General features: G+C 43.6%; 3 protein-coding genes across 8 annotated transcripts; 2 read left to right on the forward strand and 1 right to left on the reverse strand.

Annotated features, from left to right (window-relative positions):
- The first annotated feature begins 703 nt into the window (after nt 1-703).
- Nucleotides 704-3,118, forward strand: rx3 (retinal homeobox gene 3). The gene is made up of 3 exons (XM_028973358.1): nt 704-1,507; nt 1,760-1,971; nt 2,258-3,118. Exons 1-3 carry the CDS (start codon nt 1,363-1,365, stop codon nt 2,693-2,695), a joined length of 795 nt encoding a protein of 264 aa, XP_028829191.1. The 5' UTR covers nt 704-1,362; the 3' UTR covers nt 2,696-3,118.
- grp (gastrin-releasing peptide) lies at nt 2,683-8,104 on the reverse strand. Of its 3 annotated transcripts, XM_028973360.1 has the most exons (5): nt 7,924-8,104; nt 6,114-6,354; nt 5,307-5,557; nt 4,875-4,992; nt 2,683-2,737 (listed from the first exon to the last, which is right to left on the reverse strand). In XM_028973360.1, exons 2-4 carry the CDS (start codon nt 6,244-6,246, stop codon nt 4,936-4,938), a joined length of 441 nt encoding a protein of 146 aa, XP_028829193.1. In that variant the 5' UTR covers nt 6,247-6,354; nt 7,924-8,104; the 3' UTR covers nt 2,683-2,737; nt 4,875-4,935. The 3 variants fall into 3 exon arrangements, with proteins under 3 accessions (XP_028829193.1, XP_028829194.1, XP_028829192.1); XM_028973361.1 differs by lacking the exon at nt 7,924-8,104 and having other exon boundaries at nt 4,875-4,989; nt 6,114-6,527; XM_028973359.1 differs by lacking the exon at nt 7,924-8,104 and having other exon boundaries at nt 6,114-6,527.
- A 733-nt stretch (nt 8,105-8,837) lies between these two features.
- znf532 (zinc finger protein 532) lies at nt 8,838-23,915 on the forward strand. Of its 4 annotated transcripts, XM_028974425.1 has the most exons (10): nt 8,838-9,199; nt 9,938-10,093; nt 16,015-18,259; nt 18,683-18,864; nt 18,979-19,155; nt 20,432-20,594; nt 20,670-20,963; nt 21,056-21,168; nt 21,377-21,524; nt 21,901-23,915. In XM_028974425.1, exons 3-10 carry the CDS (start codon nt 16,040-16,042, stop codon nt 22,447-22,449), a joined length of 3,846 nt encoding a protein of 1,281 aa, XP_028830258.1. In that variant the 5' UTR covers nt 8,838-9,199; nt 9,938-10,093; nt 16,015-16,039; the 3' UTR covers nt 22,450-23,915. The 4 variants fall into 4 exon arrangements, with proteins under 4 accessions (XP_028830258.1, XP_028830259.1, XP_028830261.1 ...); XM_028974426.1 differs by lacking the exon at nt 8,838-9,199 and having other exon boundaries at nt 9,386-10,093; XM_028974428.1 differs by lacking the exons at nt 8,838-9,199; nt 9,938-10,093 and adding an exon at nt 11,014-11,072.
- Nucleotides 23,916-25,029: the final 1,114 nt, after the last annotated feature.

Genomic DNA, 25,029 nt, shown 5'->3' on the forward strand with positions numbered 1-25,029 from the left:
GTTAGTTACAACAAATACTACATCACTTTTGGAATGTCAATATCACATTATTACTAATGATCACATTAATTATAAATGCTGCCTTTTGATAGGTTAACATTCAAATAATCCAGCAGGTTTAAATAGGGGGTCTTACATTAATTGAAGACTACATTGCTACTAATTAGTTAGTGTAAAAAAAAAAGATTTGAGTCCATGTTTCAAATGCCCCGGATTTGAGTTCAAACGATTAGCAGCTAATAGGATGTAGCTAAGGCTGTCATAAATCCACTCAAGTTAAATGCCTTTCAAGCTCCTTTAAATAAATTTGGGTATTATAGTGTAAAAAAAAAAAAGGTTACAAAAAAGTTGTACATTGCATTCGACTATACGGTGCACGGAGTTACCACATTCAGCCTGGGTCCTAATCATAGTCGTGTGACCCACACTTGCTTCTGAATTATTACTTGCTTCTAAATACCTCTTATTAGGTATTTAGAGCTCAATTGATGGTGTAATTAGATAAGACTCCACTTACACTGTTTATATTTGTTTGGAGTGGACAGTCATTTTTAAATAGCAAAAAAGTAAATCCTAGAGCCTTCAGAACATGCAAGAGATTTATTTAATCAAGTTTGTTCGATTTTCTGGACTTTCTGCATAGATTTTTTTTTTTAATGAAATGCAAAATGCTTTGTCTGTTTTAAATATTTAGGTTAAGAATGACTTGCCTATGAATGCAAAAGTCACTGCAGTCACACTTGAGTCTACACACGGACACAGAGAGAGGAGAGAAAAGTCCCTGTTGACACTGGACACTTTGCTTTAATTAGCAATGTACGTACTCCAAGCCAGCGACCCCGCGACGTCACCTCTACTAATTACCCCAAAGCTAAATAGTTTTAAAAGGTTTGAACTGTTTCAGAAGAAGAAGAGGGGAAAGAACGCTAATCCCCCCGAGCAGCGTGTGGCCCGGGGATTAGCGGACTGCTGTCCATCTTTGTTTGGCGGTAATTCCACGTATCCTGTCCACGCTGGAGGACTTGGCAAGTTTCCTCCAATTAAGTGCGCCCGGCCTGGAAGCTTCGGTCCCGACCTGCGCGATCGGCTTCGTCTGCCTAACGCGACGACGACAAAACGTATTTGGAATTTTGCGAACGTGCCGTGACGTTATCAAGACGAAACGATCGTTCTTCTGTCCTCCGTGAAGATGACATGCGGAGGAGGAAGGTCGCTGTCATCGTTTGTGCGCGGGGAGGAGTCCCGCGTCAGAGGGGCTGTCACTTGGACAAAGGGTCCCTGTCCGGGGTGGGGACGCTTTAAAAAGCCGGACACCTCCCCGCGGCCGCTCACGGAGCGTCTCCGAACTTGCAGCGGAGTCCGATGCGCCTGCTGAGCCCCGCGGCGCGGAGCATGGAGGAGCGCGGCAACCCGGCGCGGGTCCACAGCATCGAGGCGATCCTGGGCTTCAAACACGCGGGAGTGTTCCACGCCACGAGGAAGGAGCGCGGCGCGGAAAGTTTGGAAGGTGAGTCTGGCGGATACGGAACAGGAGTAAATAACGATGGTACATTTTACATTTAGCGCATTTATCAGAGAGAGACTTATAATCAGTAGTTACAGGGACAGTCCCCCCCCCGGAGCAATTTAGGGTTCAGTGTCCTGCTCCGTGGGGTTCGAACCCGGGTCTTCTTGCCCACTAGGCTACTACCACCCAAAGTAACGTGATTGCTACAGTGATAATAATATAACGCTAATAAAGGCGCTGGTCCCTCCCCAGGCGCTCCTTGCGGCAGCGGCAGTTCCGCCTCCCCCGGCGGCCCCGACGCGGACGAGGAGAACCCGAAGAAGAAGCACCGCAGGAACCGAACCACCTTCACCACCTTCCAGCTCCACGAGCTGGAGCGCGCCTTCGACAGGTCGCACTACCCGGACGTGTACAGCCGCGAGGAGCTGGCGCTCAAGGTCAACCTGCCCGAGGTCCGAGTGCAGGTGAGCCGACCGCTGATGGAGCGTTTCCTATGTTGGGCCATATATCTCTCTCTATATATATATACACACACACACACATTAAAAAAGAGAGGGTTGAACTCAGATTTAACATAAGACACTATTTATTTTGCGTGGTAATATTAAAAAAAAATTTATTCTTGTGCATGCTTCAATTTAATTTCATACATTCAAGAATAGGAGCAACAGGTCGTGTAATTAATGTTATATATTTTAATAGTCCCTTATTAAAGCAAATTCATTCGATTATAATTTGTTCTGTGTCTAGGTTTGGTTCCAGAACCGCCGAGCCAAGTGGAGACGTCAGGAGAAGCTGGAAGTGAGCTCCATCAAGCTGCAGGACTCTTCTTCTACGTCCATTCTATCCTTCAGCCACTCACCTCCGCAGCCTCTCGGCACCAGCTTGGCCCTGGAGCCCTGGCTCGGCACGCCCATCTCCTCCTCTGCCTCACTGCAGTCCCTCCCCGGCTTCATCAGCTCCCAGCAGGGCATCTCCAGCAGCTACACACCTCCTCCGTTCCTCAGCTCGGCCGCGCTGAGCCACAGCCTCCCACACATCGGCAGCATGTGCCTGCCTCCAACGTACCAGTGTTCAGGTTTCATGGACAAGATTCCGCTGGAGGAGTCGGACCCTCGCAACTCCAGCATCGCATCGCTGCGGATGAAAGCCAAAGAGCATATCCAGTCCATTGGGAAGACATGGTGAAGCATCTCTGGACAGAATAGACTTTGCTTCATGAAGAGACATCTGGTGACACAGCAAGTCTTTTATGAAAAACAGACTTAAGACGGACGGGTTATTCTGAACCATTTTTTTTTACATTGAGCACTAGCTGTGAATATCAAACCTGTGTCACAAAAAAGAAAAAATACATAACTCAAAACTATTTTCCTTTTTGTGACTCCAAAAAAAAAAAAAAAAACTCTAAAAACACTTTAAGAAGATCGTCAAATTTTCCCATCTTTTGTGGTTTATTTTCTCAGCCAACACAATCTTTTTATTGGAGTTGCTTGGCTCTTGTAGGTTTTGAGAAAATCCTTTACAATTTTGTGCATTTTGTAAATGTTTTTCCTTTTATTTTACTCTGTAAATGTTCATCCCAACACAACTATTAAAATCTTGATGCAATATTTTCTTGCAATATTTCATCTTTGCTTTTTGATTTGTTATTTCTTTTTAATTATTTCTTACCAAGTTTTTTTAGTTTAGTTCATAATGTTCGAACAAAATGAAGGCACCAGTAAACAAAAATAAGGCACACATCTGACAGCACACATTCTACATTTAGGGGATACTTGATGTAATTTTTACATATAATTTTCAATTGCAATAATTCATGTTTTAACAAAAATGTTACATTTAAAACAAACAATAAAAAGACAGAAAAAGAATGAATATCGTGTATTGTGTGTTCTCAGGAGGCGTCACTTTCTTTAAGCAAGGAGATTACATGAAGAGGACATGTTAGTCATCAGAAATCTATATTGATTTATTACCATAATTGATGATGTTTAGTACACAATATACAAGAAAGTACACAGTAAAAACGAAGAATCCTTTTTTCCACTCCTGAGAGAATATTACGGTACAGATGCTAGAGTGATGAGTGAATGAGGGCTTTTTCATACAATAACCCCAATAAATATTGTTATTTTTCTGTTGCTGCACACTTCACCGAATTTTTTTACATTACAGTTAAAAAATTTGTGTTAATGGGCTCTTTCAAAATCAAAGGGGTCTAAAAGTAATAAAACATTTATCTAAAAACAATACAAATGTTAGTTTTGTCATTTTTTTGTCAATGATGTAAAATGTCTAACATGACTGACCTATTTTAATCTGTCAAATAAACCCATTTCTTTTTGACGTTTTGCACGCGCTTGTGAAAACCATTGTAAATGTCGCCCTCTACTGGTTTAATCTCCGAATCGCACCGTAACGCTGCTGACTGCGTTACATTTACTGTTTAAAATGTATAAATATTCATTTAGAACGCATTCATTCAATCATCCGTTTATATATATATATATATATATATATATATATATATATATATATTTTTTTTTTTTTTTTTATTATAGTGGATGTATTTCAATGTACATTTGCGATGAAAAGTCAGTTTTTTCTTCCTTTTTCTCAATATTCAGTTTGTCGTTGTGACAAACCAACCCCTGAGACCAGGATGCGCTTAACTAAATGAAATGGTTCCAATTAACATTCTTCATTGTGAGGAGCCCTGGACCTCATAATTGAGTGCATTGTTGAGAGTGGACAGTTGACTGGAGGAAGATGGGTCCTTTATTAGTGGCTTTCCGCTCATTGCTGCAGACAAAGATCAGATTGTAATTATGTTCTTTGAGTGTCCATTAGGGCACAGTAAAGAACAAGCCTGTCATTTAACCGACAAGGACGGCGGGCATCTCAACTCTGTGTTAAACAGTTTGGGGTGTGAATGACTCAAAGGTCAAAGGACGAAATGGAAATGGCTCGGCTGATTGACATTGATTTTTTTTTTTTATATTAAGGTGAAAAGGAAAATCACGTGTTGCCTGGCGTGGTGTTTCCCAGTACAACGTTACCGTCTACTGCCACGGTTTCTACTGCCACCTGCTGCTGCCTTAGCCAAACACAAAAGAAGTGGAACAGAAAGTAGTAATGGTATTATTAGTATAAAAAGAAAGGAATTTATTTTAACTTAATGCAGTATTCCCAGGCTTTGGGTTTATTTAACACAACAGATTACATGGAAAAATGATTCACATAAACAATGGGTGACGATATAGTTATTAAGTTAGCGTAAAAAGATCTGAATTAACATTTTGAAATAAATACGTGCTGCCTGAAACACTGTGTTTGCAAAGTAATCAGTTGCAGAGCTGTCTACCTGGAAGTCCTGTTTTCGCTTTTACGCGAATCTCTGGAACCTATTTGTAGGAGCCCACGATTCAGCTGGAGCCGGATTCCTGCATCCTGAGGGCCTGTATTAGCAAATCCGTCACCTGCTTAGATGCACAAACACAAGGAAGAAGCCATCAGGCCACTACATTTACAGCATTTATCAGACGCCCTTATCCAGAGCGACTTACAATCAGCAGTTACAGGGACAGTCCCCCCTGGAGACACTCAGGGTTAAGTGTCTTGCTCAGGGACACAATGGTAGTAAGCGGGATTTGAACCTGGGTTCATAGGCGAGTGTGTTACCCACTAGGCTACTACCACCCTAGCATATGACTGCTCAGCGTATTGTTATAGGCCATTGTAAGTACGTGCAAATGTCCTCCTGGTGCAGACAGGGAGCAGGTTTCCCAGCGCCTACCTCACCCAGCTCTCGGTCATCTTCTTGCTGCTCCTCCCACTGCATCCTCTTACGCGGCACGCTTTGCATGACGCTCTGCCCTTCTGAGGCCTCCCTCCTTGGCATCTGCACGGGGCTGAAGAGAGCCCTGAGGCCGGGGGAGAGCAGCAGCATTCGCTCCAGCAGTCTGTCTCCCTCCAGAGAGGACAAGTGGTGCGCCGTGTCCCTGGTCTCCAGCTGGGCTTCTATGCTCTTCTTCCCCATCAGGTGCCCTGGTCACGGTGAAATACACAGGTCAAAGGTGCGTTTCGATCCCCCGCAGTAACCACTCGCAGAAAGAAGGAGGACGACCTCCATTCAGATCAGCTTTACAAATAATTCAGGAACAATGGCCACCCATACAGAAAATGCGTATCACTTTAAAGTCCCATGCATGAAAAGAACAATGGCATTGTTGTGTATATAGCATTGTTTTTTTTTGTTTTTTTTTAACCTTTCATTCCCTCATTCATTTAACCTCATCAATAATTTCATAACTGTGCAGCAGTGGTCACCACTTCTCCCACTTCATCACCACAGCATCCTTCTCCTCCTTTCTGCCTCTCACACTTTTTTTTTTTTTTTTGCTATGAATATTAAAAATGCATCATTATCATCATCAGCAGACCTGCATTATAAATAAAGCGGAGGTTAGAGGTTCGTTTTCACTTTTGAAACCGGGTAACCCGACCATAAACACGCCAGACCCGTTTAATACGACAAACAGAAAAAGAAGAAGAAGAAGAAGAAGAATGACTGAATGACTGAATGAATGAATATTTGTCTCACCCACTGCCCAGTGGTTGGTGCGCGGGTGGAGCGGCGCGGTCTGAGCCTCGTCGCCCAGCGCCACCAGCAGCGCCGCCACCAGCGGCAGCAGCGACAGCAGCGACAGCAGCGCGCAGCTCCGCACGGTCCGCATGGCGCGTTGCTGCTCCCGCCTTCCTCCGCCGCTTTATACCGGCCGCTGACGCTGAAAGTTGTCCGCCTCTTTTCGACACCCCCTGCGTCACTGTCCGCCACTCCGGGGCTGGTGACATGCGTGTCGCGGTCATTTACGATCGGCTTGAATGGACGAGCTGTCGCATGAGTTAATTGCATCCTTTCAGCGTGTTGAAACTCATCCTCTACTTACTGCCGCTTGCCACCCCTGGTCGGGCAGTGCGACCAAATATTTAGCTGTGCGTTTATTTGTCTGGGACATTCATTCGCCGAATTAAAAAAAGAAAAATGAGAAATTAATCACGTTCCCCTTTTTTTACATGCAACTGTAAAGCTGTTAATTATATTAACACCGAGATCACGTGGACAAGTGACATTGCAGGATATTGTGCACCAAGCGGGATGATAAACACAAGTCACAATACTTGTGTAATCTGCAATCGTGGCCGGGAATACTGTTGACACTTTAGTGCGCCCTCGGCTTCCCGGGAGCTCTTTTAGAGAGGGCCCGGAAGCCTGTGACCATAATACATTTAATTAACAAAAATTCCCCCTTGGACAATAGGCAGGCCTCATTTTCCACGATGGCTGTGACAGTGTCTGCACTGTGCACACACGGCCTTGTGCGTAGGAACCACGGAGCTTTTGCAGGACGCTTTCGCTGGGGAGATCAACGGTTCTCCAGCGATCACTAGGGACAGCGGCGCGGACGTCACTCGCTCGACTTCTGAACAGACTCCCGCCGCGCTCATACCTAAGCGATCACATCGGCGTGTACATTTAAGCCTGAGCAACTGTGACACCGACCGTAATGGAGGGCAAAACCTTTCAAGTCATAATGCAGACACATACGGCAGCCTTCAGGAAGGCTTTCAGATCACACTGTGACCTTTGTCATGATAAGGTCACATGCTCCTTCCAGTCATGGTCTCATTGAAAACATCTGGAGGGATTTTTGCAGGGGGATGTTGGTCGTTCACGGACGGATTTTTGGGGCCGGGCTTGAAATTTTCTTGGTAGACACCGACATCAAATGTCACATCGAGAATCATAGGCACTGTTGATTTTTTTTTTTTTTACTTCTAACATCAAATCTGTTCGCTCTGTGTTGTGCTTCTGCTGGGTTCCTTGTCTCTGTTGTGGTTGAAATACATTAATGTGGCCATAACTGTGTACGGAGAAATTGCACCCCAGCTATTTCTTTAGAGACAGCCATACAGGACATACGTTACACTTGACTGGCCTGCTGTACCATATATGATGGAGCTACTACCATAAATTTGGTCCATTCTCAATAGATGACTTCAGCACACGCAGCCAATCCTGCAAATTGCTGGCAGAGCACAGATCAATGTCCTGTGCATACAAATTAATTTCAGGAATTAATTTTTTGGATGTGTGTGTCTGTCTGTGTGTGAGTGTGTGTGTGTGTGTGTGTGTATACACACATTTGTGTGTGAGTGTGGTGAGTGTGTGAGACACACTCGCTTTTTTTTTTTTTTTTAGAGCAATCCCCTCTGAAACCCAGGAGAACAACTCTCACACCCCCCACTTTCTTCCTCCATACACATTGTACTGAATTACACACACGTCACAACCATGGCTCTGTGCAAATATGCAAAAATAATTCTTAATTTAGCACAAAATGAGCATATACCTTGAATTCCTCACGATGGGGGTACGTCTGTAGGTGTGACGCTCTTTTCGGGTGCTGAAACGTTGCCTGCCAGCAGATGGCAGTACAGCCTCCTGTACAAAATCTCGTTTTGTTTAAAGCGATAAGCGTTCACTTCCAAACGTTCCCAAGTGAGTTCTGAAACGCACCGAAATCCCTCCGAAATATGTCACGCGTTTGAGTCTCATTTACGCACGACGAGCATAAAACGTGCACGGCACCAGGGGCGTTATAACGGGGCGCAGGGAGAGGCCGGGGTACGAGGTCTGGACGCCCCGTGCAGTAAAGTGAAAGTAACACATGCTCCCTTCACAGAACTAGCCAGAGAAGAGGGTGACATGTTTAAATGATCTGATTAAATCGGATTATCTGCTTGCAGTCCAAATGAGACGGTCCCCCACTACATTTCTGTATGATTATCCGAACGACCTCACAGGGGCCGCAAGACCCTACACTCTACGCAGACGTGTAGCAATGGGCGACTATAGGCCTAAACTTGCAATTCTATTAGTCACTTTCACGGTGACGCGATTCAGCTATGAATCAGCACTGCACCAATAAAATCCCTGGAACTCGACTAAATTCCAGACACTTCGATGTCTCCATAGACCATGAAATAAAAGTAAAACTGCAAACTTCTTTGCATACTGAATTCTCATCGAGGTAAACGTTTGATTTTGGGGGATTTATTATGTATACGAAACACATATGTTTAACAGATTTCCTTTTATTGCAATAACCGCAGACATGTATGCACCTGGGTCCAGAAACCACTTGCTGAAGAGTTACGATTTTTTATTATTTTTTTTTTTTAAATACGACCTCAGAAATGCGAACGGCGTAATAAAACGCAACGTCGTATCATCACAGGCAGCAATAAGAGCTCCATCACAGCACAGGGCCCGACAACACTGCGTCGGTGGCACCAAACATCCGTCCGCGGAGCAGAGGCTTCTGGGAAACATCCACCGAGCCGCGGGCGCGCTGTCAGTCGCGTCTTAGGTGGGAATTGGGACAAAAAAAAACCAAAAAAAAAAAAAAAAAACCTGGGAGCCAAGATGTGAGCGGACGATGTGGTGAATTCCCAATCCCAAGTCGCCGCGACGCGACTGCCGAACACATGAAACACCGTAAAAGCAGCCGTGCCCATCACCGAGACCCCGGGCAGATAGGAGTTGCGTTGTTTTTGGGGGATTGTAAAGTGCGCGTTGTAAAAGGCAGGAGGACATGTTCCACACTGGACCGCGGAGACTGATGGGTAAGTGTGTGCCGCGGACTGGTTTGTCGTGTTTCGTCGTGTCGTTTTGCATGCCGGTCGCGGCCGTGAAAGCGACACGTAGCGCGATTCGGCGCGTTGACAAAAGACAATGAAGGTTTTATTTATTTATTTATTTTTTGTTGGAAAAAAATGTGCTGTTCGCCAGAGAGCCGCGGTGGCTCATGGGATTGACAGCCATCCTGTTTCTAATGTTTATTATCCACGAAGTTGCAAACGTATTTGTGGCCAGGGAAGGACTCCGCTGGACTGTAGGGTGGTGTCGAGTTCGAGGCTACGTGACGGCGAGAGCGTTTTTCCGCGTTTTGAGGCATAACACGATTGGTGAAAAAAAAAAAAAAATCGGCGAACTGAATTCTGGGAATGGAAGAAAAGCCATCCGCAGAGCCAGCAGCAACGCAGCAGGCTCGTATAAATCATACAAGTGCAATAAAATTCACATCCTGGTTTATTAATTAAGGGGAAATGCGTTTTTTTTCTTCTTTGGAAATGTATGGTTTATATTTAGTCTGAGACCGCATCAAAAATCAATACGGCAAATGTGGTCACGTGGTAGCTTGAACATCTTGGGGGTGGGCAGCAGGCTCCAATGTCTTGCTTCAGCTTGTGGCGACAGTGAGAACAGTTTATTATCTGGACTTAAAACGTCAAAAAGCTTTTGGTGACAACAAAGAGAATGCATAGTTGAAACCCCCTTGCTTACACACACTGTTGTTGCAGGCACTGATTTGCTGGAGAGAACCTGGCTGAACCCGGTGCATGAATCATGGCTGCCCTCGTCTTCAGTGACTGCCTGAACTGCCCTACGAAGGAAATGGCTCTTCACGTCCAAGCGGCAGCACACTGAGAGGCAGATCTGCTTACCGCAATTTACAGGTATGTCACGATGTAGTAGTTGTAATGTTTATTTCCAGTCAGCCACAAAGGACTGATATTTGAAGGCCTTGGACAGAGAGCTGCATTGTAGCCCGTCCTTAATGCCTGTGGTTGGGGTTATGCATATTATGGTCTTTTGGAGATTTTTTAAATCTATTATGCCTCAGCCGCCCCAGACATTTTAATTAGCGTGTAATACCAGTCCTTGTTCCGCAGCCATTTCGTGTTAAAAACAGGTAGGCTGGCTATGTTGTTTTGCATGGAATTTGCAGTAGGACGTGGAGTGATATTGAGAATTTGACAAGCTTGGTCTTGAATTAAGAGTTCACAGATGCGCCAGACTATTTTACAATGCATTACACAACACACTGAGCAGATACACAGACAACAGATCTCTTTCTATAACCCTGAATAACATTCATAATGCATTAATTTAGTTCCATTGCTTTTAGTGCCCAAACGCTATTGTTCAGTGCAAAGATGAGTTAAACATCTCAGTCTTGACTAATATACTGTTTGCAGTATAGATAATACAACTGATTTATTAAAAGTATTTGTTATTTTAGTAAATGAAATAATCAATTTAGGTGCATTTTTCACTCATCAAGAAGAATTAAAGAATGCTCTGCACTCCATCATTTGATTTCCCAATGCACCAGCAGTCCACTGTCCCAGCAGGACAATAAAATGTTAAGCGGGAATGCCCCTTCCTCAGTTTGTTTAGTATTTTCTCCTTTGTTCTTCCTTCTCCCGCTCTCACACCAGCTGCCAGGGTTCCTGAGCTTGAGGTTCTCCTCACCACACAAACGCACACATGCACAGATATCCAGGGACAGGACCAGGACAGAAACACCGCCCCTCCTTTTTCTGCTTGATGTTTAACGTGCACAGCAGAGAGCCTGACCCACAGACCAAGAGGAAAAGCACGGATTTTGGGAAAGGAAAACATATATAGAAAATGAGAGGCTGGACCAATTAGGTATGCATGAGCAGTATCCAGGAAGGCTTGGGTTAGTGGCAGGAGGGGGGTCCTTTGAGGGTAGGGGAGCTTCTCTTTCCTTTTCTCTTTGTGTGCGTGTGTTGTGAAGAATGCTGTTTGTGGTGATTCTGTGTGCCACAACCTTTTTTTTTTTTTTTTAACACAGACCGGATGTGTCTTTGCCCAGGGCTGGTGCGATTGTTGCAGTAGATTTTAATTGACAAAGATCAGTCTCTGCGGGCAGAAAGCTTATTGAGCCGGGCTGCTGGTCAGAGCTGTTAGGTAAAGAGGCGCCACACCGAGAAGAAAGGGCCGTTTTACTTCTGCTCAGGCGTTTATCAGGAAACGTCCTGTGCTTGGCAGAAAATGTACCTGTTCGTCAAGTTGTCTGTGCTGTCTAGTGTTCTCGGCCAGTTCTTAGGTGTCTGAGGTGTTCGCTCCTGTCTATTTCGTATCACTGTCAGCCTCTTGCCTGCATGTTTTCGTTTCCCCGGCGTCTTGCCGTCTAGGCCTGCTTTTAGTCAAGTGGCTAGCTGCGTAACATGGAGCCCTGGGATTGTGCACGCCACTCGCTTCGTGCCTACGTCCGTCTGTCGCATTATTTAGAAACACATCAGTGGCATTTTTAAAGGAGAACTCTGTGGTTATCGACGGAAAGTGGGCAGCCGCGTGAGCGTCTGTGTGGCTCTGCTGCAACAGAGCCTTTATGCGGGGTGACCGGAACCGGCTGAAACCGGTTTGAGGCAGACGGAGGCTCACGAACAATGCAGTCACTGTGCTACAGTGAGATAGCTGGCCGGTCCATGGCAGCCAAAATAGCAGAGGAGCCTTCAGGAGAAGCCGGGGCATCCCAGGCAACATGGCAGCGCAGTAGGCAGCCTCTCTGGGGGAGTGTGTCCGGGGTTGCGGGGAGCGAGGGGTGCTGGAGTTGGGGACGCCGCTGCTGCTGCTGCTGGTGGTGGTGCAGCTGGCGAGAGTCATGCCCGAGGAAGCCAGTCCCTGTGTGGACAGGACGTGACCCCCTTTTTTTCTTGGGCCTTGCCTGGCTCGGGGGGAAGGAATTTGTTTTCTTGAGGAGGACACGGTGTTGGGTGGGTGGTGGTGGTGGTGGTGGTGACGTTTTGTTGTGACTGTGTTGTTGGAGAGGAAGCAGGGCTACATTGCTCTAGAGGGGCTTCAGCATTAAGGGTGAGGAGTGGTCAATTTGCATGTTTATATGTGCTTGTGCCGCATGTTCATGTGTCCGTGATATTTCAACCATTATTTATGTCATGCTTGAGACCAACATTGTGAAGTTTGCTATTAAAGAGGTGTGTGTGATTGATATATATATCACACACAATGCAGCATAATGTAAAACATTGTCTGATGCATTAAAATCTTGTAACAGTAAGAGTTGCACCAGCCGAAGCCTTTGTTAGGCCTCATTTCTGCATTTGTCAACATCTCTCATCATTCTTTTCACACTCGCTCATTCTCATTTCCTCCTCTCTTGTTTTTTATGCCTCTGCTCTGTGCTCTTCTGATGATGGCTGTGTCTGTGCAGCGGAAGGCCATTGCTCTCTGTGTTTGTGGAGCGTGCAGATGTAAGAGGATGAAATGGAGTCGTGGCTGCAGTGCAGTCGTCCATTGTAATAAAACGAGCGGCGACCGCCAGAGCGTTGGCTAACCCGGCTAACTGATTCATTTCGTCGCCTTTTGTCTTTATTTCTGTTTCATCAACACCACAGAGGAAGCTTTCCATTAATTTCTAGTGAACTGATTCATTCAGGTGGAATAATCTTTTCAGTCTCTTATCAAACAACACTGACTTATGTAAACAGTTTTTTTTTTTTTTTTTTTTTTTTTGTGAACATCTTTTGTCCACCTCTCTGGCTACTTCTTATCACTTACCATACGGAAAAGTAACTCTGGCCTTTCGTGGCCTGAACTGTAATTGAATTGCAGTTTATTCTTTGAGCACATCACCATGACATCGAGAATTATTTGCTTGTGATAAACTGGTCTGACTGTGCTTATGTTGATCATGAATTTAGTTTTCCAAAAATTCGAAATTATTAAAAAAATTGTCGTTGACTACTGCCATCGTGAAGTATTGATTGTGAGCACTCTCTTTTTTTATGCGTTTTCCTTTTACTCCAGTGTTATACATTATTACTACAAGTTTCTTTAGTGTAGTGGTTATCATGTTTGCACATGAAAGGTCCTCTGTGAAGTGATTGTCACTTGTGATACACAGCAGCACAGCACACGGTGCACACAGTGAAATTTGTTCTCTGCATTTAACCCATCACCCTGAGTGAGCAGTGGGCAGCCATGACAGGCGCCTGGGGAGCAGTGTGTGGGGACGGTGCTTTGCTCAGTGGCACCTCGGTGGTTCGGGATTTGAAGCGGCAACCTGATTACGGGGCCGCTTCCTTAACCGCTAGGCCACCACTGCCCACGGTGCGATACCAGGCAGAAACAGACCCCTTTCTTAGGGGCAGTGGTGGCCTAGCAGGTAAGGAAATGAACCCGTTATCAGAAGGTTGCCGGTTCGGACCACGAACTTCCAAGGTGCCACTGGGTTAGAGCAAAAGCACAGTCCCCGAAGGGTTTAAAGCAGAGGTTTCACAATGACAATCACACTAGGGGTGTTAGAGAATATCAATACAGCAATATATCACAATATGTTATGTGGTGATATTGTATCGATACAGGAACATCGGGTGGTGCTGTCGAGCATTTTCTTAAGTGAGGTCAGCGTGCAACTACAACCTCCACTCCTGTAGATGGGGATGTACAGCTTGGTACTTTGAATTACTGCTTGGCCATTCAGGCAGAGTGAAATTTCAAAACCCTCATCACATCATCTTGTACTTCATCTCTGTTTTTACCTTTTCAGTGAACTGTAGAATATCGCAATATGTCCAGTATGGCGGTAGTGGTGGCCTAGCGGTTAAGGAAGCGGCCCCGTAATCAGAAGGTTGCCGGTTCTAATCCCGATCCGCCAAGGTGCCACTGAGGTGCAACTGAGCAAAGCACCGTCCCCACACACTGCTCCCCGGGCGCCTGTCATGGCTGCCCACTGCTCACTCAGGGTGATGGGTTAAATGAAGAGGATAAATTTCACTGTGTGCACGTGTGCTATGCTGCTGCATATCACATGTGACAATCACTTCACTTTTCACTTTATTATCACAATATATTGTGCTACAATTGTATCGTGACCCGTGTATCGTGATGCGTACCGTATTGTGAGATCTTTGCTAATACACACCCCTAGTAACAACTATATTGTCAGACAATACGTAAATTCAACAATGCCCTCAGTATAGAGGACTTGACACTGCATTTAGATATGGCTGTTTAAATTACAATAAGATTGTATGGATGACCATTACAGTGCAACCAGCCGTAGGTAGTAGCCTAGTGGATTAGACACTCACCTATGAACCAGAAGACCACAAAGTCACAGGTTCAAACCCTTTTTACTACAGTTTGTGTCCCTGAGCAGTAGTCTCATGTGCCTTTCATAGCCAATCAATGCACAATGTACCGTGGCGACGCACAAAGTAAACAATGATGGGTGGCTTATGCACAGATTTGCATGTTGGAGTTTCAGTTACGGAAAACGCAGAGAGGAAGCATGCGCAACATCGCCATCAGACTTATAGAAATGAATGGGAGAAAGATGCCAGCTTACTGTAGCTAGCACTAGCAGTAAAGCAATGTGTAAATGATATTTTGGGCTGTTCAGAGTAGGGACTCATCCTTCACTCTACACAGGTTCAGGCGCTGTTCTGCCCAGAGGTGGTTTTTACAAACGTTCTGTTATTATACAATATAATATGCACAATCTATAGTAACATATATTATTCAAGCACATTTTCTGAACAAAGTCAGAATGGAATTTGCATTTGTACAATAATTCTTCTGAAAATATGATCATTTTAAGATGCTGATACGATACTTCAACATTTATAATCTGGCAACACGGAAGACACTTAACCCTGAGTTGCTCCAGTGTTACTGACTATCTACTGATTGTAAGTCACTCTGGATATGGACGTCTGATAAATGCTGTAAATGTACAAATGACACAACTAGGGGCATGGGTAGTACAAACCACCCACATTTTGGGTGAAAGAAATAATAACTTAGCAGACTAGAATAGAAGATTGAGCAAAAGGACATGAGTAAGAGATTATAAACTTCCTGAAGAAGTTCCTGATTGCATTATAATAGCAATTCGCATCAGGAATTTGCTAATTTGCGATCACAATAATTCACACAAATTCTGCCAGTCAGCATGCAATTTTGACCTATCACACAATTTTGACTATCCTATATTTTGTGTCCCTCAAACATACCAATTGTGCAACAGGAATGTGTGCCAGGAATGCTGCTCATTTATCCTCTAAAATTTCCACCAAGTATTATGCACAACAGTTTTCAAGTGTTCTGCACAAACTATTGTTCCGTGTCCCTTTTTCTTATAATGGCTGCAGCGACTAGGGCAATATTCACTGGCCTTACCAGGTGGTCGTACGAACGTACTGACGATGCGGTGTCAGCCTAGAAAGGGACCACATGACAGGACTGCTGTTCGACTTTACTAGAAGATCGAATTGTGCAGAAAGATGGTCTAGCTCCCACACCTCAAGTTTGCTGTCAGGGCTGGCAACTTGTCACAAGAAAAAAAAAAAAAACAGCAACGAGCAAAGGCAAATCACCCTGACATTTATTTCAGTAGTTTCACAGCAACCATCCGCAGAAAAAAAACCTTCAACTTTTCACTTGAGTTGCCGCAAACTCGGGCATTTAGATTGCAACAAAAGTCTGTTGCGAAATCTTGGAGGGACTGTTTTATTCTAGATTTATAAGTAAAAAAAGAAATGAAGTTTTTGTTGTAAATTAGTTAGCGACCTGCATTAATATATTTTAATATATTCTTTTTCAGGTTATTGCAATATTCTTTTAAGATCATGGGCGATATGAAAACCCCAGATTTCGATGACCTGCTTGCGGCCTTTGACATCCCTGATATGGTTGATCCTAAAGCAGCCATTGAATCAGGTCATGATGACCATGAGGGACAGCTGAAACAAAATGTCCACCATGATGATGATGCCCATGTTCCATCTGCCCCAGATGTGGGGGTCAGTGTCATTGTCAAAAACATCAGAAACATTAGTGACACTAATGACCATCCAATCACAGAAAAGGACATCCAGCCCTCAGTTGGTAATGGTCTACACAATGGCTTCCTGGGCATCTCCCCCAGTGATCGGTTTGTAAAAGAAGGTGGAAAAACACATAAGCCAGATGCCCACAGCTCTTCTTTCAGTCAGTTCAGTCCAATATCCAGTGCTGAGGAGTTTGATGATGATGACAAAATTGAGGTGGATGATCCATTAGACAAAACTTTGTCATCCTTTAGGCCAAACCCTCTAACAGGACTGAATGCCAAAAAAGAGGAACAGTCTTCACAGGCTTCAAAGCTCATGATGGGTGATGGATCATGTAAACTAGCTTCCGATGGAGATTCCACTGGTTCAAAAGTTGAAAACAAGCAATCTAAAGAGATGCCATCAAAGCACACTGAAGGAAAAGAAGTGCTAGAACCTGTAGCCTTGAATGTGTCCAACCTTTCCCAGGCTAAAGCAAAGTCCTCAGCTAAGCTATCGTCCTGCATTGCAGCAATTGCTGCCCTTAGTGCAAAGAAAGCCACCTCTGACACTGTTGTTTCAGAGTCTGTCTGTGCCTCTCGAGATTCTCCCAAGGACACCAAAGAGAGTCCCAAGGCCTCAGAAAAGCCTCAAGAGCAGGAGTCAGCCCTTGAACTAGCCAAGAGAATTCTGTCTAAGCAGCCGGAGAGTCCATGCAGTATCACCAGTGATGGAAGCAGTAAGGGGTCTCCATCATCCCCAGCAGGGTCCATTCCTGTAATCCCAAAGGTTCGCATCAAAACTATAAAGACATCCTCAGGCCAGATCAAACGCACTGTCACAAGAGTGCTGCCAGAATTTGACCCAGAGGGTCTCAAGAAAGCAGGTGATGCTGCTTCAATTGTTGTTTCCTCTTTCTTGTCCTCTCCAACATCAACTGCAGTATTTTCATCCCCAACTCGAACCACACTACCTACCACTGTGATGGCAGCCTCAGCTGGCTCAACTGTGGAAGTCACCAAGCAAATGACCATCAAACCTGTAGCTACTGCCTTCTTGCCAGTGTCTGCAGTGAAAACGGCAGGTTCTCAAATAATCAACCTAAAACTGGCCAACAATACCACAGTGAAAGCCACCGTTATACCTGCAGCCTCCATGCAGAGTGCCAGCAGTGCCATATTGAAGGCTGCAAATGCAATCCAGCAACAGACAGTCATGGTGCCAGCCTCCAGCCTTGCCAATGCCAAACTTGTGCCAAAGACTGTCCATCTCACCAACCTCAATCTGCTGCCACAGGCTTCCACGACTGCCTCTGAGCTTCACCAGGTGCTCTCCAAGCCTCAACAACCCATTAAGCAAGCTATTGTGACCACCCAGCCCCCTAAAAAGGTCTCCCGGGTTCAGGTTCTTGCAAGCTCACAAAGTTCAGTGGTGGAGGCCTTCAACAAAGTCTTAAGTAGCATTAATCCAGTTCCAGTGTATGTTCCAAATCTAAGCCCCCCTTCTGCTGCCTGCATTTCCATTCCATCCCGGGGTTACAAATGCCTTGAATGTGGAGACTCCTTTGCCCTAGAGAGGAGCCTCACGCAGCACTATGACCGACGCAGTGTTCGCATTGAAGTAACTTGCAACCACTGTGCGAAGAACCTGGTTTTCTACAACAAGTGTAGCCTTCTGTCTCATGCCAGGGGACACAAGGACAAGGGAGTGGTCATGCAATGTTCTCATCTCATTCTAAAGCCAATTCCAGCAGACCAGATGATCTCTTCCTCAATTTCATCTCTCAATGCACTCGCCTCCCAATCACTGACTGCCGCCTTCCATGGCTCATCTACAGGGAGCTCCCAGGGCAAGACAACTCAGTCCACAGTGATCTCTGCCCCGTCTTCAGCCCCTGTGGTGGCTGCTATGCCTCTTGATGAGGATGCATCCCGACTCTGCAGGCACAGTTTGAAATGTTTGGAATGCAATGAGATGTTTCAGGATGAGTCTTCATTGGCCATGCACTATCAGCAAGCTGCTGAATCAAGTGGACAGGTATGTTTGAGTGTGTAAAATACTAATATTGGATCAAGTTATAACATTAGGCAATTTGCTGCATTTTTTTGTCACCTCACATGACCCCCAATACACAGATACAGTGCATTTGAGTGAAATTATTGTGTGCAAAGCTTCTCATGCAGCTGTGATGTGATAATATATTGTATGTGCATGTAGAACTATTAATAGTAAATCTGTGCAGAAATGTATATACACAGTTTTAATTTAACTAACTTTATTGTGCAAATAGGGCAAATTGAGGTTAGGGGTTACGAGTTTGGTGGTTACGAGTCACCTGGTTTGTGGTATGAATTCAACAGTGATGGTATGGTAGAAGAAAGTGTACCATAGATTGTGTGATGATTTGGTTGGGGTTTACTGATTTTATAAACTCTTTTATTTTACAAAAAAAAAAAACAGAAGACCTGCACCATCTGCCAAATGCTCATGCCAAACCAGTGCAGTTTCGTATCACACCAACGAATCCATCAGCACAAGTCTCCATACGTTTGCCCCGAGTGTGGAGCCATCTGTCGTTCAGTGTACTTTCAGTCCCACGTCACCAAGAACTGTCTTCACTACACCCGCAGGGTGGGATACCGGTTAGTACCTATTCCTTTTTTAGGTTAAAGGCTGTCAAACAGACATGCTGACATAGATATTTGAATGGTCAAAACTAAAAAATGTCTTTATTGTGTTTCTGTGTGTATTTTTAGCTGTGTTCACTGCAGCGTTATCTTTGCTGATATTGCGGCACTGAAGTCTCATATTCAAGGCTCACATTGTGAAATCTTCTACAAATGTCCCATCTGCCCCATGGCCTTCAAATCAGCCCCAGGAACCCACTCCCATGCCTATACGCAGCACCCGGGAGTGAAGATTGGTGAACCCAAGTGAGTAAAACACTGACTGTGGTAAAGTGTTTTTTTTTTTTTTTTTTTTTTTTTTTTTTTTTTAAACACGTATATGTTTACATAATTATATGTATGTGACAATTCTGTTTAAATCAGACCTTTCTCGAGCTCTCGTCTTCAGATAGAAGGCAGAATAAAGACTGCAGTAATTGGAGAACCATGTCAAATGAATGATATTCCCATGGTTCCACCCTAGTCTTTGTGAAGGTAGTGGTGTTAACAGCATTCGGCATGGTGACTTTTGATTTGGTTAATTTCCTCTCACTGACCTTCTGAAGCATTCCATCTCCCCAGTTTGGCACGGCACAATAAAAAAGCCAGCTGGCTTCCTACAGGTTTCAGAGAATTGTACTTAACATGGACATTAAAAGGAATTGTGTTTGAGTGTGGTTAGATGTTTGTGACCGTAGACGGTGTCAGAATTTAGTTTATAATACATTAACAACATTTAATTATATTAATTGCATTGATTGCAAAGCATTAAAAACTGGGAATGTGTTTCTGACTACCACTTAGTATCAGTTTCTGAGAGTTTCTGATTTTCAAAGTGTTAGTGAAGCACCCAAATTAGTATATTTGTTTTGGTAGCCTGTTTTAATTGTAGTTTCAGTCTAGTCTTTGTGTGAAGCTGTCGCGTCCATTTTAGTCTTTAGGTTTCAGTCCACTAAAAGTCTGAGCATTTTAGTCAGAATTATTTATGAATATTTTAGTCTAGCTTTAGCTTTAGCACACATTCTAGCACACATTCTGTTTCTTTTCTGCACATCCATTGGAAGTATCCTGAAATCTAATTAATTGTGACCGGATGGGAGATACAGGATACAGAAACCTTGATGTAATAGCACGATTAAACACGAGGAAATAACATCTCATCTCTTCATTTTCATTGAAGAAAACAAGACATTTTAGTATAGTTTTTATCTTGTAAACCATATTTAGTCTAATTTTTATTCATCAACAATATTACATGATATATTTTATTATAGTCATTGTCACATGACCAGTATTTACATCTTGTCTTAATCAAGTCAAAAAGGTTCTTCATAAGGTATTTCACCATAAATTTCGTTGCCATAAACAACATGTACTTTCTACATGTAGCCCTGCACCAATATACAGGGCTGCACATCCGGGTAAAAAAATGCAAAAAATGTAAAATGTAAAAAATGCTGTAAATGGGTATCAGGACTCATGACTGTTCATTGCTTTGAAATATTAAGTGTGATGGGTCTTTTTTCTCTATTATTTTTTGCAGGCTTATCTACAAATGTTCCATGTGTGACACCGTGTTTACACAGCAGACTTTGCTCTACACTCATTTTGATCAGCACATAGGCAGTCAAAAGGTTTCTGTGTTCAAGTGCCCTGACTGCTCCATGCACTACGCCCAAAAACAGCTCATGTTGGACCACATCAAGGTACAGGGGTGCAGTTGTTTTAAAGAAGTGGTCAGTTATCTCAATGACTTTAATGATTTTTTTTTTTTTTTTTAGTCCATGCATGGTACCCTGAAGACTGTTGAGGGTCCCCCAAACCTGGGCATCAACCTGCCTCTGAGTATAAAACCCACCAATTCCATGTCCCCTAACACAAACACCAGAGAAGGTGGCATGATCAACGGTCTTGAAAAGGGGGATAAAAAGATATCTTTGCCCCTGAAAAAGACAAGTGGTACTACAGACCACCCAAAAAAGCCCTCAAACCCAGGCTGGACCTGCCGAGACTGTGACCGACTGTTCACTCAGAGGGAAGTGTACATCTCTCACATGAAGAGGGAACATGGCAAGGTACCGCAGAGATTTCACCTCAGGAATCATTTATCACAGTTGCTAGTCATGTCAAATATAATTTCTCTTTCTCTTTGTCTTGTTAAAAACAGCAATTGAAGAAGCACCCCTGCCGTCAGTGTGACAAGTCTTTCAGCTCCTCTCACAGCCTGTGCCGTCACAACCGCATTAAACACAAGGGACTATGCAAAGTCTATTCCTGCCCGTGAGTGCTCTTAATGAATGTGTATGAGAGAAAATGTTTTTAAATCTGACTCATTTGCTTTCTTCGCAAAAAGTACCAATACACTGAATGGGCCCGTGCGTTGTGACTTGTGCTGCATTGACATTAATGCTCCAGTCAGAGAGCGAACAATGAGGACATTACTGAGTCTAACTGTGAGTGATTGTGATCTGTTAATGATGTTTTTCAGACACTGCCCTGACCCTAATCGCACTTTCTCCAAACGGCTGATGCTGGAGAAGCACATCCAACTCATGCATGGTATTAAAGATCCTGAGGCAAAGGTTGGGGCCAATGGTTCTAATGGGGAGGTCAACGCAGATGAGGAATTTGCTCAGGTACTATCTGTCATCAAATCTTAATCCCAAAATGTTGTTGCATAAAATATATTGTACCCATATCTTGCAATATATTTTTAAAAAGTGGTGTTGTCCTATGCAATAGTGGTATTTTATAGCCAGGTCATCTTATAGTCAAACATTTATGGTATTTATCAGACGCCATTATCCACGGCAACTTACAATCAATAGTTACAGGGACAGTAGAAGGGTTTGAACCCACTAGGCTACTACCATCCCTTCCAACCACATGCCAGAAGAATAATAAAGAAGTCAATGTAACTAAAAAACATGGACAGTAATCTGTAAAATTACTGGTAAAATGATTATAATCCACAGAAAGATCAGTCTTTTCACAGTTGTATTCATTCTCTAGGCACCCAGAGCAAAACGCAAGCAACAGGACAAGGAAGAGAATGAAGAAGACAATGAAGACATAGGTGAGGAAGGTTTTCCAGGACAAAAGGCTAAAAAACAACTTGGGGGAGAGGAGCCAATGAAGAAGCTGAAGATCAACGTCTTCAAGGTGCACAAGTGTGCAGTGTGTGGCTACAGCTCAGAGGACCTGGTACAATTCCATGAGCACATCCCACAGCACAAGTCAGATGGCTCATCGTTCCAGTGCCGTGAGTGCGGCCTATGTTACACTTCGTATCCATCTCTGGCACGGCACCTCTTCATTGTTCATAAGTTGAAGGAACCTTCAGGGCTCGGACGACGGAATGGAATGGCTGATGGACAACAGGAGAACCAGCCTGGAGCTGATGATGAGGACGGAGGGCACATGGGGCAGGATGGCCTGTCCGACAAACGATGCAAGGTCTGTCGCAAGACCTTTGAGACAGAGGGTGCCCTGAACACACACATGAGGACACACGGCATGGCTTTCATCAAATCAAAGAGACTGAATGCTACAGAAAAGTGAGCCCAGGAGGGGGAGTCCTGTTACACACTTGCTTCGTGAACTCATGGTGATCCCCAAAATATACATACACTTGTATATGAGAAATGTATAAATTTATCTGCACACAATGTCTGTGTGTGTCTAAAGTATGTAATAAATATACAAAATAAATTTATGTGTATTTAAATATCTAAGAGAACACTTTTTGTAAAATAGATGTTTGTATGGGTGTCATAGCTCTTTTATAGGGGTTTTCTTTATTATTATATATATATTATTATTATTATTTTTTTTTTTTTTTACAATTTTGTTGTCATACCACAACTGTCAAAGGTGTTTAAGAAATGTTCTGCTTCATTTAAATACTAATGGCAGTATTCCGTTTTCACAGTGCTGCTAAGGTCCACAGAATGTCTCAGTTTTAACGCTTACATGCATGATTTCATCGTGCTCCATTTGTAAGGACAATCAGCCGTCATCCGGAGTGGTTTTGAGAAGAGGGTGGGGCATGTTTGATTTGACCTTTCCACTAGCATTAATTTACACAGTGGGAAGCTGTCAACTTTGGGCTGTTCTCTTTTTCTTTCTCTGTCTGCACCTCATTGCTCCCACGAATAACCTAGTACAGCATTAAACAGATTCTCTTGTTGTGTCAACTGGCTATGCTTCAGCCTGTGAGCTGAGCTAGTGCGTCTTTAGGTTGTATTAGCATTGTAACCTTTCAAAGGCGATTATACGTTCACTCCAAGCAGGAATGCTTTGTAGATTGATAGACAATATAAACTGGATTTGGAGGATAAGGATTAAAAAGTATTGTTTTATTTTTTTTCTAAATTGGATGTTTGAATATTTACACCAGTGACAGCAATTCAAAACACAGGGGAAGAGTTAACTATAATTTTGCCTCTGTTCCTGTCCACCAACCACAACTGGTTTGGTCAAAAGTGCTTTAGGGCTGTAGATGGGTGGGAAAGTGCCTCTGGCCCCTGTAATGCCAAAAATAATGATATTTCCACTTTATACATAGTTTTTTGGTGATATGCCATTTTTGCCCCAACTCCCCACCCCCTCTGAGAAAGTCACAATGGCTTACAGAACTGGGAAATGGCCTGGGTTCACAGAAGAACCTTGCCTTCTCCATTATGAATGTCTGTAAATGTGAACTGGCAACACCATTTTACCCCACTTGTAGCTGCAGCCACATTTTTGTGCACTTAAACCTAGATGTGTTCCATATCGCAAAGACAAAAAAAGACTTCTATAAGAAAATACTGACAAGTGTTGTTCTGTGGTCCTTTGTTCTTTTAAACTGTACATTTTTTATTTATTTTTATTAACTTTTCTGACAAATATATTTGTGAAAAGTATAGTTGCATGATAGAAGCCATCAGTCGTTGTTATCTGGTTCCTAGAACATGTCTTGCTGCTGTTTGGTAGAAATGTTTGTGTATAAGCTCTTGCTGTCCTCTAATAAATGGTTAAAAGTTGGTGTTGGTGTAATACTGAGAATAATAAGATATCTCACCAGATCTGCCACCAGCATTAAGCAAGTCGAGGTCCGGTGTGGCCGAGTTTCATGCTTCGGAAGGCGTGGACAGTGCATGACAGGTTGGCGTCCTTAGTGACATCTGATCACCGTTCATTAACCTATATGCAGTCATCAATATGGATGTTTAAAGTATTTTTAAACCTTTTAACCCGTCTATGCAATTGTTGCAGAGATGTCTGTGCAAGTTTGCATGCTAACCAGCTTGCAGCCCTATTTCATTATACCACTATGCATTTCAAGAGTCCATAATAAAAAACATCTCAGTTTTAGCTCATAGCACTTCGTAGGATGCATATGAACACCGGATGGGATGGGGATCAAATAAAAATAAAGTACAATTTAATCATTTTACTCACCACTGTAAATTGTAATATGCTCTGGTGGGATGTACCATATGGTGAACAGGTGGATGTCTGGGATACAGCCTGAGATTGTTTTATGCTGTTTTTAAATGAATACTGATCCAAGAGAGATTTGTTTATTAAGGAGGAGGATCAGTGTACTAAAGCTTTCTGGTGAAATATTGGTGTGGGGCAGTTACGGAAACAGACCCGTAATCAGAAAAATCTCGATCTGCCAAGGTGCCACTGAGGTGCCATTGAGCAAAGCATCGTCCCCATACACTGCTCCCCGGGCGCCTGTCATGGCTGCCCACTGCTCACCAAGGGTGATGGTTAAAAGCAGAGGAAACATTTCGTTGTGTCACCATGTGCTGTGCTGCAGCATTTCACAAAGACAGTCCTTTCACTTTCATTAATGGGTGGAGTGAATCTGATGTGTTGCACCTTTAAGCTATGTGTACTGAGCATATTGATAAAGGGTGCAAGAATTTTGAATATTTTTTATTAAATATCCTTGGCACTAGGCAAAGTAAGGAGGGACTGCTGTTGTCTAGAACCAGCCCAGAGCATGTTATGGCCCAATTTGGTGTGATATACTTCACAGGTTGAAATAAGAGAGGGAAATCTTGATCCAATTTGCACGGAAGCTCACCACAAAGGTTACATGACCAGAACTCATCAGCGTTTCAGCATCCAAAGCTCCTTTCTTGT

Source organism: Denticeps clupeoides, chromosome 3 (genome assembly GCF_900700375.1).
Source record: "Denticeps clupeoides chromosome 3, fDenClu1.1, whole genome shotgun sequence".
NCBI classification, from domain to species: domain Eukaryota; kingdom Metazoa; phylum Chordata; class Actinopteri; order Clupeiformes; family Denticipitidae; genus Denticeps; species Denticeps clupeoides.

What these genes read in the sequence shown, in the direction of transcription:
- rx3 (XM_028973358.1), top strand. Translation starts at nt 1,363, where the DNA reads ATGCGCCTGCTGAGCCCCGCGGCGCGGAGCATGGAGGAGCGCGGCAAC. An exon ending in CGGCGCGGAAAGTTTGGAAG is followed by an intron (nt 1,508 to 1,759) that starts GTGAGTCTGGCG and finishes GTCCCTCCCCAG; the next exon opens with GCGCTCCTTGCGGCAGCGGC. An exon ending in TGCCCGAGGTCCGAGTGCAG is followed by an intron (nt 1,972 to 2,257) that starts GTGAGCCGACCG and finishes TTCTGTGTCTAG; the next exon opens with GTTTGGTTCCAGAACCGCCG.
- grp (XM_028973360.1), bottom strand. Translation starts at nt 6,246, where the DNA reads ATGCGGACCGTGCGGAGCTGCGCGCTGCTGTCGCTGCTGTCGCTGCTG. An exon ending in CACCAACCACTGGGCAGTGG is followed by an intron (nt 5,558 to 6,113) that starts GTGAGACAAATA and finishes CACCGTGACCAG; the next exon opens with GGCACCTGATGGGGAAGAAG. An exon ending in ATGACCGAGAGCTGGGTGAG is followed by an intron (nt 4,993 to 5,306) that starts GTAGGCGCTGGG and finishes TGTGCATCTAAG; the next exon opens with CAGGTGACGGATTTGCTAAT.
- znf532 (XM_028974425.1), top strand. Translation starts at nt 16,040, where the DNA reads ATGGGCGATATGAAAACCCCAGATTTCGATGACCTGCTTGCGGCCTTT. An exon ending in TGCAAAGTCTATTCCTGCCC is followed by an intron (nt 21,169 to 21,376) that starts GTGAGTGCTCTT and finishes GATGTTTTTCAG; the next exon opens with ACACTGCCCTGACCCTAATC. An exon ending in CAGATGAGGAATTTGCTCAG is followed by an intron (nt 21,525 to 21,900) that starts GTACTATCTGTC and finishes TTCATTCTCTAG; the next exon opens with GCACCCAGAGCAAAACGCAA.